This window comes from Melanotaenia boesemani, chromosome 16, assembly GCF_017639745.1.
Source record: "Melanotaenia boesemani isolate fMelBoe1 chromosome 16, fMelBoe1.pri, whole genome shotgun sequence".
NCBI lineage: Eukaryota > Metazoa > Chordata > Actinopteri > Atheriniformes > Melanotaeniidae > Melanotaenia > Melanotaenia boesemani.
Window position 1 is genome coordinate 19846956 of NC_055697.1, and position 15339 is coordinate 19862294.

The 15339-nt window shown below is 38.2% G+C and overlaps 1 protein-coding gene across 4 annotated transcripts in view; it reads left to right on the top strand.

The window, feature by feature from the left end:
- LOC121655659 (SH3 and PX domain-containing protein 2A-like) overlaps nucleotides 1–15339 on the top strand; it is a 53394-nt gene that overhangs the window by 22352 nt on the left and 15703 nt on the right. For all 4 annotated transcript variants that reach the window (XM_042010443.1, XM_042010444.1, XM_042010446.1 and 1 more), the window contains one exon: nucleotides 5948–6076. In XM_042010443.1, coding sequence (XP_041866377.1) covers nucleotides 5948–6076 — 129 coding nt within the window. The remainder of the gene's footprint in view (nucleotides 1–5947; nucleotides 6077–15339) is intronic.

The window sequence follows — 15339 nt, forward strand, 5'->3', positions numbered from 1 at the left end:
GTGAAAAGCAGCTGGAGAGGAGGAGGTTTACGTGGCAAGTGGAAACCATGTCAGTGCACAGGCTGAGGGAGTGTGTCAGTGTGTATAGACTTGCTGTTATTTGAGCTGCAGGTCTTTGGGGGCCTGCAGTGTTCCGTACAGTATGTGTGTATAAAGTTGTTTGTGTGTACTGTACATTATGTGGTTATGCATGCATGCTAATGGGAGGAAAAGGTTAATCTGTTAATGAGTCAGACAGTGGGTGGGTCAAGAGGTCTGTGTTTGTTTGTATTTCCAGATGGATTTTAAACTGGCTAAGAAAATCATTAAGACAAATCAGCTCTTTCAAATCACGTTGACCAAAGGCTGTTTCAGCAGTGTCTTTGTCAATAAATACATATTGCATATTAGACCTTATTTACAGACTCAAAATAGTGTTCAGAATAGAAATGATTTTGCATGAGATACATGCCCACAAATGTGCCTTTTTTTCTTTTTTTAAGTTCTGTTAATTTATTTTTGATTCAGTTTCATATAATTCCCCATGATGTGTCATGATCTGTGGGTTTTGGTTTGGTTTTTGTTGGATTTTCCTTTATCTAGCTGCTGTCCTGGTTTTCTGGTTTGAGATTATCCCTGTGTGTCTATCCGCCTTGTGTATTACATTCTGTTTTTCTTCCTGGTCATTAGCACTCCTGGTTTGTTTGGCTTCACCTGTTCCTCGTTGGTTGTCCTCATATATATACCACTTGGTGTCACTTATTCTTTGCTGGATTGCTTGTTGTTTCCATGTGCTGCCTGTGTTTCTGTTTTCCATCCCTGTTTGCTGAAGTCTGGATTAAACCTGTGTTCTCATGCCTCATGTGTCCTGCTGCTTTTGGATCTTGCTTCCGCCACACCCCTGACAGGATGTATTGTGTTCACTTTTACTTGTATACCAGCTGGTGTCTACTGGAGGTAAAGGGACTATTTAGTTGTCTTTCAACAGGTCCCTGTTTTATTCTGATGTAAACAAAAGAACTGTGGACAAAATTGTTGGTACCCTTCAGTTAATGGAAGAAAAAGTCACAATGGTCACAGAAATAATCAATCTGACAAAAGCAATAAATAAAAATTCTATGAAATTTAACCAGTGAAAGTCAGACGTTGCTTTTTAACCATGCTTCAACAGAATTATTTAAAAAATAAACTCATGAAATAGGCCTGGACAAAAATGATGGTACCCCTAGAAAAGACTGAAAATAATGTGACCAAAGGGACATGTTAATCCCAGGTGTGTCCACTAATTAGCATCACAGGTGTCTATAGTCTTGTAATCAGTCAGTGGGCCTATATATAGGGCTACAGGTAGTCACTGTGCTGTTTGGTGACAGGGTGTGTACCACACTCAACATGGACCAGAGTAAGCAAAGGAAAGAGTTGTCTCAGGAGATTAGAAAGAAAATTATAGACAAGCATGTTAAAGGTAAAGGCTATAAGACCATCTCCAAGCAGCTTGATGTTCCTGTGACTACATTTGCACATCTTATTCAGAAATTTAAGATCCATGGGACTGTAGCCAACCTCCCTGGACGTGGCTGCAGGAGGAAAGTTGATGACAAATCAAAGAGACGGATAAGACGAATGGTATAAAAAGAGCCCAGAAAAACTTCTAAAGAGATTAAAGGTGAACTTCAAGCTCAAGGAACATCAGTGTCAGATCACACCATCCGTCATTGTTTTAGCCAAAGTGGACTTAATGGGAGACAACCAAGGAGGACACCATTGTTGAAAACAAATCATAAAAAAGCCAGATTGGAATTTGCCAAACTACATGTTGACAAGCCACAAAGCTTCTGGGAGAATGTCCTATGGACAGATGAGACAAAAATGGAACCTATTGCCAAGGCACATCAGAGACAACTGGAGCAGTTTACTTATGAGGAGTGGGCCAAAATACCTGCTGAGAGGTGCAGAAGTCTCATTGACAGTTATAGGAATTGTTTGATTGCAGTGCCTCAAAAGGTTGTGCTACAAAATATTAGGTTAAGGGTACCATCATTTTTGTCCAGGCCTGTTTCATGAGTTTATTTTTCTAAATAATTCTGTCTGACTTCCATTAATTAAATTTCATAGAATTTTTATTTATTACTTTTGTCAGATTCAAGTTATTTCTGTGACCATTGAGTTTTTTTTTTCATTAACCGAAGGGTACCAACAATTTTGTCCATGTGTGTAAATAATCTACAGTATTTGCTTATGACCTAATGTGATTTTGCACATGTGAAATACATGTAAGACATATGTAAAACATATGTGAATTACATATTTTGCACATGGAAAACATGTAGTTTTGGAACATATGTGAGAATAATATAATTACATGTGAAGTCCATGTAAATTATCATGTGAAATGAATGGGTTTTTGTATAGTCATGTTATACATGTTAGAACAACATGAAACGTGAACATGTGAAACCAGATGGGTTTCACATGTGATTATAGGTTACACATGTGATTATATGGGTTTCACATGGAAATTTACATGGGGTTCACGTGTTATTGCCATTTAAAATGTTCCAAAACCATGTTTCCATATGTATCATATGTTTCACATATGCAAAACCACATGGGTTCACATGTGAAACATGTGTTTTTTCTTTAATTGATGACAAAGACAACTATAGGAAGCTGACTTCATTTTATAGAAAACTTTACATCTGCTAGTATTTTCGAAAGAATGAGGCTCCTTAAATAATTTTGTTGCAAATGGAAACCTAACTTTGAATGTATACAAACTCTATCTAATGTAGCCTCTAAACTTGTCTATAGACCTTTAAGACGAGAGAGTCAACAGATTAAGTCAAGATAATGAACCCATTCAGCAGCTTGCTAGCTCAGTTGCTGCAACATCAAATCTTACAGTAAGATTTTTTGGTAGTATTTACTTTTGGTCTGACCCTTCTCCCCCTGGACTACATACTGATTCAATGACACGATTACATCTGTACTACATTGAAAAGCCGTTCTGCATCCCCTTCTAATCCAGCTGCACATCTGCTGCAGATGAGCCAAACAAAGGCGTTGTGCTTTGCCAGATTTTACTTCTCTTAACCAAGATTTGCTCTGATAAAGTTACTAGAAGTCAGTGCCAACTACAGTATGTGCTAGCCAGCAAAATTCTTGAAAAATCTTTCACTAAAGTGACAACCTTGGTATAAATGTGTAGACTAGACTCCCTGGTTTCCTCCTCTTGGTGATGAGTTATTGCAAACTGGCCGAACTGTCATCGTCTCTGGATGGAGCTGATGATAGGTGAGTGTGGGGAGTTTGGACATTTGGGAGTGCAAGGGTGGGAGCAGGAAGCACATGTATAAATCTGAGAGAGGAGGGATAAACACAGAACTTGGTTAAAAGCAGTAATATGACAATTGCCAAGATGAAAATACATGCTTTCTTGTTTATACATGCAATGTCACAGTTACTTAAAAACAGTAGCTCTCAACTTCTTTCCTAGAAGTATATCTAAAAGTTTAATTGTAGGCTCCTTAAATAACACCCAAAGTGAGAAAAGTTATTGAATATTCCTTTTCATTCTATAATTTAGAATGGAAGTTGGATGTTTTATGTTTTCTTTTATATTTCCACGCTTCTGCTTAGCAGTTATTGTTTTTACAGGTAGTGAGTGATTAAAATGCTGCAGCTTTACTGAAATGCTGCACTAGTTGACATCTTGATTGGTTTCATTTTTATGTTGTACATTTTAAACCTATATCCTGTCTGAGGCTGTTCCTCCTAGTTTTTCTCACACATGCTCTCCTTGTTCAGACTCCGTCTTCCTGCTGTTGGAAAACATTTCATTTCCTGAATGAAACTGAAATATTAGCTTTTGTTTTTCAGGCTTGTTGACTTTCCTGACTAAGTCTTTACTTACTAACCCCAGGTTTTATATTTCTCTTCACTATAAACGGTGGTTAATTATGTGTTAAAGAAAACTATATTTACATCATTTGACAGAGACCGTAGCTTTATGAGATGATAATGACTGGCTGAGGAATATGTCCATTTGTCTTAAAATTCTGCTGCTGACAAGTGTTTTTTTCTTTCTTCCTTTCTTTCATTGCAGCATAGTCAGTATCATTACAAAAATACACTTTGTAGAAGTAGAAGAGATTGACAACATTCTTTAAATGAAGGAAATAACAAAAACAAGACTTAATAAAAGAACAATGACAAAACAATGGTTTCATCAATCTAAATCTTCATCTCACAAGCCACTCAACTATCCAAATCTATTCATGCTTTCAAAATAAATTAGTTTTTGTTGTAAAGACAGTAAATAGCATTGTTTCCATGTTATTTATTAAAGAACAAGAAGGCCATGTGTACATGTTCTTTTTTTGTTTCTGCACCCAGCATTATGGTTTCAGAAAACATCTTGCATAGATACTGACTAATAAACCACAGCACAACCACAGAAATCCATCCCGTTTGGGACTTTTAGCATGCTGATGGTACTGGGTTAATCTGTGTTAGTTACATTTCAATTGGTGTATCCCAACTGAGAGCAAAATATCCAGATTTAGAGAGATGGTTGTTGAATCAAACCCTTCTCAGTTACAGTTTGAGCCCTAATCCTTACATTGATTGGACTGAACTGATGGTATTTTCCATCCTCAGAATGAAACACAGTTCCCCTTTCCACAAGCTGTTAGACTATTTGAAAATGTACAGCTTTCTTTTAACCCTTCAGCAAACTGTTAGCAGTGAGCTAATACATTTAGCCATGTGTGGCCATGGTCAGACAGATATCACAACAATGTCTGTAGATCTTTGCTAGCTAGCCAAACACAAAATAAAGGTACATATGAGTTGTAGCAATGTTATCAGGGTAAACAGGTAGGATCTAAAGCATACAAATGCCTTAAACTCCATGGTCAGCAGCAGCCCCTTGTTAATGTGTGAACTCAGCGTCAGTTGGTTTGTGTCTGGATTCCAGCTGACACTTGTTAGATCTGCTTCAGTTCATTCAGCTACGCTTGTTTTAAGGATTTTTCATGATTAAGGTTTCAGTTGGGCTCAGCTAATGGAGCCTGACTCGTGCAAAGAGAGAAAAAAAGTGTTGTGGATGTTTGTAATAAGCTGAGCACTACACATTCTTTCACTGCTCCATATATTAAAAACATATGTCTTTCTTAAGGTTTCTTAGGGTTGGTTGTTTGTGAACCAAAATCTGGTGAGACAGAGGGTTTCGACCCAGTTTGCTACGCAGGCACAGGCAAATTGAAAAACTAAGTCACTGCTGGTGCTCACATGGTTAATTCAGTGAAGTAAAAAGAGGAAGAGCTCCATTGGCTGAGCTGCACGATGTAGTCAGAGCTCTAGTGTTTCATAGAGACTGAGAGCCATCCCTCTGAACACAACTCCAGCCCCTTCATCTGGTTCTATTTAAGGCCCCAAGTGCCGACTCTTATGATTGGCGTACACAACCCCCTACTCTTCCTCCGGCTCCAACTCCAACAGGGGAGAAGGAGCCTTTTTAGCAGATGGTTTATTTTCCAGGAGAGCTTTCTTTCTTCGACCTGACTGTCCTGTCCTCAGCTGGCTTTAGCTTACTCATCTGTCTTCTGCTCTCTTGTTGCTTCTCTTTAAACTCTTCACTGCTGCATCTACTGACCTGAACACAGCTTTGTTGGACAATAAGGATGAACAAAATGGATTTTCTACACTTGACAACTTGATCCTTCACTTTTTGGAGGGAGAGTCTCTTTTTAAACTTGTAGCATCTCCATTGCCCTTGATGTTGGGCTGGAGAGAGATGCAGCTCTATGGCTAGACTCTGGGGTAGATGCACTGAGCCCTGTGATTATTGTGATTGGCTGAGCTCTATAGACATAGTGGCCTATGGCACAACGAGTGCCCGGCAGTCGTTCTCGTGGACCTATGGCTGGCAGCTGGCTGACAGCATGCTTTTTTCCATCAACTCCAGGTCTGGATGCTTCGGACCCCATGCTCCTGGAACAGTATGTGGTGGTGGCCAATTACGAGAAACAAGAGCCTGCAGAAATCAGCCTTCAAGCAGGCGAGGTTGTCGACGTCATTGAAAAGAGCGAGAGTGGTGAGTAATCAAAACAATAAGCAGCATGAGCATCAGGCACACACAGGCCCGCTCATGATTTCGTCCTTAAACTCTTTGCCCTTTCCCCAAACTCACCCAAGCTCTTTTGTGCAAAGCTTGCTAGTTGTTACTGAGCCCCATCTGGAGGCTTGCTTTAGCCTACAGTTAGCCCTGTTTTTTCCCACTGTTGGTTTAGGCTGGAAGCCAGGATGTTGCCTCCAGCAAGAGTAATGTCTTCCAGACTCTTATTAATTATTCCACCTCACTTTAATGGAAAGCCAACAGGACACACAGGGTTTATAAATGCCAGCTGCAGAGAGTCCTTAGTCAGCTGTTTAACCTCTGGAAAGAGTTTGCAGATGGTTTATAGGATATAAGTGATTCAGTTTGACATTTTGTATGTTTGATGTCACTTGTGTACTAATATAACGCATAACTTCATGTAATTTGATGTGCAAGTTGCAACACTTCCAGTAATCCATCTTTATTGGATGGAACATTACATAATAGACACTTAATTAAAAAAAACAATACATGATATCTATATTTAAACAATAGTTGAAATAAAAATTTAATGCTTAAAAAACCTTTAACATTCAGATTTAAATACCTGAGTCCCCTTTCTTAAAGAAAATTCATCAGAAGAATAACTGTGGAGGCATAGGCCCAGTAACAAGGTCTGACATTTTAGCTTTAATGGTATGCAGAGATAGTAAAACAGTAATGGGACTCATGTGTTCTTCAGAGGGAGGAATGGCAAAAAGAAATGGAGGAGGAAATGATGACTAGGAAGGCGGTTTGACTTGAGTTTCACGATGGGTGAGAGTGCCACACTGTCTTTAAAGAAGAGGGTCCACAGTGTTGGATCGCTTTGAAGTGTCATGTGTCCTGCCTCAGGGTTCATGTATTTGTTTTTCCTTCCTGCTCCAGTAGACTTTGAGCCCAATGGGGGAGCCACAGTGAGGCGGATATTCCAACTCCTTGAAGTCCTGTCATCAGGGGCTTATATGAGTTCTTTCCTCCGTGAATTTGAACTTAATGGTACTGTGATTTTAAGTAGAGGCTCCTTCAGTTTTGTGTTTCAGCTAACCAGTGTGCAAAGCCTTATTGGTTGATCTACATGCATCTCATGCAAATCTTGCTACAGATTTATGATTTCCTCCATGCTATTATTATTTTCATCTCAGATTTGGATGGATTTCTCAAGAATGTCTAGAAAGCAAAACATTAAACTGCAATGCTTTAAAGATAGATATTGAGGCTATTTTAGATTTATTACAAGTGATGCTTGTGCAGAAATGAATACAAACCATTTCCTTGCATTTACTAGCACAGTGTCCAGCTGCACTGCTAGCATTTAGCTGAAATTTCAACACCTTCTGAAGTCAGCTGAACTGCTCCATTTGGCTGGGTGACATCACTTCATATCTCACTGCCAATAATAACAAGTCCAGGTGTGTGCTAAGAAGATTTCAGAGCTTATTTGATTTAGCATCCATTCCCTAGCAGGATAAGTACAAGTCCTTTAATGGTTTCTGACAGATTGATCTGTGTACTACACAGCTACATAGTGAATATACTAAATTTGAGGTACTAAAACTGTCTAGTTCATTTGATAAAAGTGCTGTATGGATTTTCAGGCTGTGCAGATTTAAATCAGTGTGGGTCTACGTACATACTTTTTGAATGTGCTGAGTGGAAAATAGTGGTGTTATGTTTTTTGATTTTGATTTGAAGTGTAAAAGTTTGAGAGTACAACAGCAACAGATCTAGAAATGGAAAACTAAACTGTGCATTTATTTATTTATAACCTTTTATACGGCCCTCAAAAGAAGTCCTGCTGTAAAAGCTGCCGTACCGTAGACATTGGCTGTTACTGCTGCCCAGTGCAGTTATCGACTTTTCCTTACTTGGATTAGATAATGTATGTCTTTGACAGTACAGCAAATCTAGGCCAAAGCTATAAGCAAGCTCAGCTTTCTTTACTTTTCTAGCCCGCTGTACCGAGCCAAGCAAGTATTTTCTGTTGCACTGGCTTAAAGATACAGTTTGTGTTGTGGTTTTTGTTCCAGTAGTTTATACAGTCTGCTGGTTTGTTGGGTTTACAGTAAGTGCAGTTGTAGTAAATCAACACAGCGCAACAGTGAATGCTGTATGATCTGTTGTAACATTTAGTTTGTCAAATGATACTCCTGATTAATGACAATTAGTCTAATGGTATGAACAGTATGAAAATGTTTACTCAGATTCTGTGCTTTAATTAAAAAAATATTTTTTATCACACACAATTTTTCCCACTCTTTCGGCAGTTGTATCATTTTGTCTGTTTTATGAGCGTTTGCCAGGGAGAGATGCTGGCTCAGGAGTAGAGTCGTCAATGAAGAAACTCAGGGAGAAAATGGAAAAAGCCATTTCCTGCCAAAGTTAGTGGTTCAGAGAGTTTGGATAACTATAATGGCTTAATGGATCCTCCAGGATGCCTCCTCAATTTACACTGTATTGGAGGGATGCTAACTTAACTTAGGCTAGCAGCTTTGTTGGTCAGTTTATGTTTTGTATTTCTTAGTTTTTAAGGTAGGAAAGTTTAGTATAACTACACATAGATTAAGCACATACGGCTTGAAATACTGCAGTAATTGTAGTGATTTCCCCCACCTCAAGGGCAACGTTTGGTCATCAGTCCTCTGATAAGAGTTCTCAAAGGACACAATCAAGGATTAACAACTCTATTTAAAAGCTAAAACAGCTTATAGAAGTAACTGTGATCTCCAAGACTGTCTGTCTTGAATAGGTCACCTTTTATTCCCTTCATCCCCCCTTATTTAAAGTATGTTTTGTATTTCCTCCACTGGTTATTTAAACTAGGTGTAGAATGAAATTTTAGGAGCAGTCTTAACCCTACCCCACCAAAATGTGCTTTTTATCCTCACAAGCAATAATGATCTGTATTTTGACCAAGTTTATTTAAGAAGCTGGCAGGTAACAGAGATATCCTGTAGGAGATGTTTAGCTACCTTGCCAAAAGTCTGCAAAATCTGCAGATTAAACAATTGTAGCTTTCAGGGTAATCTGATAGATGTGTGGGATGACACTTGACCTTCATGTGGAATTAACATATAAATATGATAATATATCCATTCTTTCTTTGTTTTCAGGGTGGAAGCAAAATGGTTTTATGATTAAACTTAGCAGGAAAGATTATCTTCTAAAATCCATTCCTAAATCACAAACTAGTATATTGTGTAAACATCGCTGTAAACTATATAAATATCTATAGAAATGTAGAAGTCCATTTCAGAAGTCCCTAATGCAAAACAGATTTGCAGTCATTCCTGTACTTTGATCCTAGATGAGTCACAAAATTGTGAAATACAATTTTAAATGCGTGTTGTATATGTTTATGTGTGTATGTTTTTTTTTTTTTACACATTTTCGAAGTTTCCTCTGATCATGTGGTGCAGTTTGTGTTATCTGTAGATGATGCATGACTTGTCACTGTGTGAACAAATGAACATGTGATGGACTTTATGTGGGAGTCATGATGTTTTCCTAAACCTAACCCAACAGATTTGGTATATTAAAACAGGAAACTGTTCATGACATTTGGTGACTTTGTCATGAACTGCAGTGATCCCGATCCAGAAAGAAATGTCTGATCAAACATGACACTGGCTAAATATAAATGCTTTTAAAAAGTTTCTCTCTTCATCTTCTTGGAGATAGATGGTTGTTTTTTTTTCAGTTTAGTCAAACAGCTATTTGGATAGGTTGTTTCATACTGTTAGCCATTCATCTATCATCCAGCATTTTTATATTCTAAAACATCTACAGATTAAAGATTAATCTTCAGTGTGGTTTTTTTCACATTAGCAAATGTTGGTATGTTTACATGTTAAACTCTGATGGTAAAGATAGCCTTACACTCACTTAATTATGGCATGCAAGTATTGTTTATGCTGACGCAGTTAGCATTCTGCTAGCATTGAGCTTAGTGCACTACTATTACAGTAAGAAAGGAAGAAGTAAAGGTAGTTAAACTCCATTTCTACTTCATGTCTTAGAATACTGCCTCCCCTGGGATGGACTTTTATGTCTCCACATTCAACTTACACAGGTTATTAGAATGGAAGATTACTTTATTTGGAAGTGCCAAAAAGTATGTTGTGTTTACTTTGAGAAAGTTCATTTTTCTCATTATAAAATGTTGCTATGCTAGATTTATTTTTGGTGCAGTGACAATTTAATTGTGAAAGAAATGATGTTGACTCTAGTTTTTCTACATCTGATGTGCAGGAGAATAAAAAGCAATGTCAATGTTAAGCTTTGAGTACTGCTTTTACCCGAACCTCCAGTTTACCAGTTTGGCATGTGCAGTTTCAGCAAGAACATGTTTCCTTGTATAATAGAGGAAAAACCCTATAATTCTTTTCGACGAACCACCAAAGACATTAAACGGAAAGCTTGCCAAGTGTTAAATGTCTTTTTTTTTTAGCAGAGGTTGCAGCAGCAGATGGAAGACACATTATCCACTCAGAGTAATCCCCATCCTTCACATTCTTTCAGCCTAACATAGGAAGCACTAATGACCGTCTCAAGAAATTAGCCTTATCCTGTATTTTCAGATATGGAAACTCAAGTGGGAGGTTTGTAACAGGCATTTCAATACAGGCATCCACTGTTATTTAATGTTGCATCTTGTTGAGGCACAGGAGATGACTAACAGAGAAATAAGACTGTTTAAGTAGTGGTAAAAGTTGTAATAACAGTGTACAGAAGTCGCCAGTGGAGTCAAAAAGACACTTCTGTTGTACTCAAGAATTGTACCATTGAGTTGAACCTGCATTTTTAAGGGGTGGGCTCTCAGACACTCAAGGACTGCTGTGTCTCCAAATCACTGGTGCCTCGAGACACAAGCAGTGGGCTATGGCGTCGTTCAGACCATGAGGGGATCCTTTCAGAGGCTGGGAGGGACTGAAGGTTGTTTCTTAGGTCAACATTAGCTCTTAAAAGTTGTTTTGTGCCATTTTTGACCCTCCACACCTCCCTTTACAGAGCCACCCAGGTAATTGAACCCCAGTGTGTTATGAAAACTGAAGGTGTGTGTGTTGGGCTGAATGCTTTGCCCCCTGTGCTTTGATACAGGATCTACTGTTAATAAATACAGGAGCTGGAAATGAATGGGGTTTTCGCCTGCTCCACTCAACAGTGGTGTCAGATGTCTGCAGGACTGCTGAGCCTCTGCATTCCTCATCATTTCAGGTCATGAAAAAAAAAACTTCCTCATGCTGCTCAATCTGTGATTCTCATATTCTTGCTAGGTAGAAGAGTAAATTCATTACAGTTTCAAGCTTTTTTGTGTCAAAGATAAGCTTGTATGAGCAGAGGACAGAACATCGGAGGGCATGGGAGTGATACACTCTGTTACGCATGCCACTGTGTAGGAATCTGACATGATTGATTATTTTCATAGATTGCAGTTTTGTTTTATAGGTTTTCCATTTGCCTTAGGAAAAACCAAAGTTGCATAAATCTAGTAATTTTGTTGCTGCTGAGAATCTGTTGCTGATTACAGTTAAAATGAAGCATGGGTCTTAAAACTGATACAGTTTCCAGATGTCAGATACTGTATGAGAGACAAGTAGATCTTAAAAAATGTGTCCACTCTCATTATCTGTCTGGTGCATCTGTTTTTATACAGTACAATATACAGTAGGTATGATCAGACTGCTCAGACTATGAATCTGGAGGAAGCATCAGAAGGGTGGGGGGGCGCAAACACCAGAATGTCTTATGTTGAAAGAAGATGCAAGACATTGTCTCACTTTTTTCTCAGTTTGAATGTGAGTTCCTGCACTGGATACCTTATGAAATTTGAGCAATGTGATGGCTTAGATCCTTATGTTATCCAACAAGATTTAAGCTATGAATGATCAATTCAGTTCTCTCACAACTCAAACTATCTGGTGTTTTATGGTTCTTTTACATTTCCAAACAGATGAAAGCATGGAAAAATGTGAAAGCCTTTAATATATCAGTGAATGGATAGGTAAAAGCAGTTGGGATGGTACCCTTCATGACAAATCATGCATTATTTCTCATGTAAGGTGGTGTTTTTTTTTGTTTTTTATTTAAACATGATTACTACATGTGTTTGGCATATGGAAACTCTAACATGGTTTATATTTTTCATTAGAGCTATACTCTTCTTCACTCCCCTTATAATACAGATTGCAAGGAAGTGCTGGTGAATGACAGAAAAACAATGTCTCCGGCTAAAATTAGCTCAACTCACATGTTGCTGCTTAGCAAATGCAATCTTGACTAGTAAAACAAGAAAGCTACCCAGCTTATTTTACACATAAAATAGTAAAAGTTTAGAGAGAAGGGCCATAACAAATGGAAGTAAAGTGATTAACAAACCTTTATCAAAATGATCACTGCAAATTCAGCTCCTTGTGATCCTAAACAAAAGGTTTGTACGCCACTTTTCTCTGTATCTTTACATACAACCCTTGCCTCGCTCTCCTGTTTTCATAGCTTTACAAGGAACCCTAAAGAAGAAATGTATATATGTATATATGTTAATTAGATTACTGGTGGGGTGCAAGTACAGAAAGGTATGTCATGTATTTGTTTGCACAAGCTACAGACTATGAAGATTTGATGCCTATCAAATTCAGCGCCAATGCTTAAAGTATCTATATCCAGTCATTTATTCTTGTCATAATTTATGTTTTTGGTTTTGGTTTGGTTTTTGGTCTTGTCATGTTCATCTCTGTTTTGATTTCTGCTTCCTGTCATTAGTTTACCTAGTTTAATAGCAAATCCTCTTCACCTGTTTACTATTAGTTCCTTAGTGTATTTATACCCCTTGGTTTCCATTTTTCTCTGCCAGTTCATTTGTAGTCTTCATGTCATGTCATGTTTTGGTTTAGGTCATGTCAGTCTGGCGTTCATAGTGTTTTGTTTTGTATGGTTAGTTTTTGTTTATTAAAACCTTGTTCTTGCACCAGCCTGCCTTGTAAAGACTGCATTTGGGTCCACACCTTCCACGCCTCATTCCTGACAACTCTCGTTAATGGGGGAAAAAATGTAATTCCCTTGTAAAAAATAAGTCTATATGCTCAATTAAAAAATTCCCCTAATAAAATGTTCTGTAGTGAAAGAAAAGCAGAGCATTGACAAGTGCAAAAAATGACCACAGATTTGTTAGTTTGCAATGTGTGAATGAAGTAATAAGTCTCCCATGATTTGCTGCACACATAAATTGTGATGACACCTGCTGGTTTGTGAATTGATGTTCTAAAGCCCTGAATTAGTCTTTTTTGAAGGCAGCATTATCCATATTTAGACAAGAGGCTGGAGCTGGAGAGTGATATTTGAAACCTGATTGGAGAACAATATGCATTTTTGAGTGCAAAAATGTATTTTAATTATTTTGTATATTAAAAGAATTAATAGCACACTGATGACATGTTATCTAACTAATGGCAGTCCATAATATTGACATTATTGGCATGGAAGTCTGTTGGTGCCAGTTATGATTTGGAGCCAGCCCCTGGTTTCTGTCAGTCACCGATATAAGACTATAGGCACCTGTCTGGTAGAGTCTACCGTGTCCCTCTGCAGCCGACTGATTGCAGTCCAAATATTTGTAACTTTTCTACTGTATGGCTTGAGTGCAAAACATAAGGATAAGAATGAGAAATGAGAAACATAAGTTCGACCTTTTTTTCCCACCCCTTTTTTTGCAGAACTTTGCAGAACTGCTGTTATCCACACCACCATGTACTGTATGTCCTATAGACAGATTATATGCCCATGTTGCCTTGACTTCTGCAGAGTCCCAATCAATTTGCTCTCACTCACATGGGAACCATGTACGAAGTGTAAGCTCTATGAGATGGACTTGAAATACACCATGAAATCCCATGTTTTTACAGTTTATGGTTTAAACTTTTGAAACTGATGCAGATGGACTAATGTGCATTAAGTTAAAGTTTTAATTCAATAACATCCTTTTACTGTAGATCATGTATAGTATATTAAATATGAGAGATTTTGAGTTAAATTGAAAAAATGTCTAATTTAAATATTCAGATTTGCTCGTTTCCTGCCCTAAATTTAGACTAACATGGTATTTTTTTGTAAACTGTAAAATAATTGAGCTTAAATATTCATTTAACTTCATATGAGCAAAGTTGTTCACCCACAGGAAGCAGATGAATTATAAACCTAATCTGCGGCTTGTTGTCCTTTTAGTGCACCACAACTCAGCTGTCCAGACAAACTTTTTTTTTTTTTTTTTTTTTTGTCAGGAGCTGTGATATTTGCGTTTGATGTCTGCGGTCATGATCTTCACTTCAGAGTTGTGATTTAGCTAATGTTGTAAAAACTGACCCCAAAATGGAGGGGGTTACTAAACTAAGTTCTGCTCAAATGCTTTGAGAGCTTTGTATCAAGTCAGGATTTTGAATAACCTACACACATTACAATTATTCAGTAATTGTAGTGTTGAATAGACTTAGAGACTTAGAGACTTAGACTTAACGTTTTTAATCCCTTGGGATAACTCGCTCAGGAAATTCAAAATTCCAGCAGCACAATAGAAAAAGAAGGTAAATAAGCACACAGGTACGAAAGAGCAAAATGAGTAAAAAGAGCAACACACAGATAAATAAGACAAACAAAGCAGCTAGATATGGCTTGTATAGAATATGAGTTGAAATCATTACACTCCGGATGAAGATGAGGTTATTGCACCATAGAATGAGGTTATTGCACCAGGGAAAGTGTCCATCTCTGTGTGTGCCTGTAATTGCACGAGTAGATGTAAATGGCTAACCCCCCTTTTTTAACTGTTCTCTATGTTTTATGTGCTCCTCTCAGTCCTCTCTGTCCTCCTCCCTCAAGTGAGGAGTTGTAGAGTGTGATGGCATGATGGACAAAAGAGTTCTCAAGCCTGGGAAGGAGCAGTCTTTCACTGAACAGGCTCCTCTTGCTACTGATGACCATGTGCAGAGGGTGGCTGGCATTGTCCATAATATCCAGCAGTTTGTCCAGAATCTTCAACTCTGCCACCATCACCAGAGTCCAGCTTCATGCCGACCACAGAGCCAGCCCGCCTGATCAGTTTATCCAGTCTGGATGTGTCCTTCTGGGATAGGCTGCCACCCCAGCACACCACAGTGTAAAAGAGGACACTGGCAACTACAGACTGGTAGAACATCCGAAGACGTTTGCTGCAGATGTTGAAGGACCGC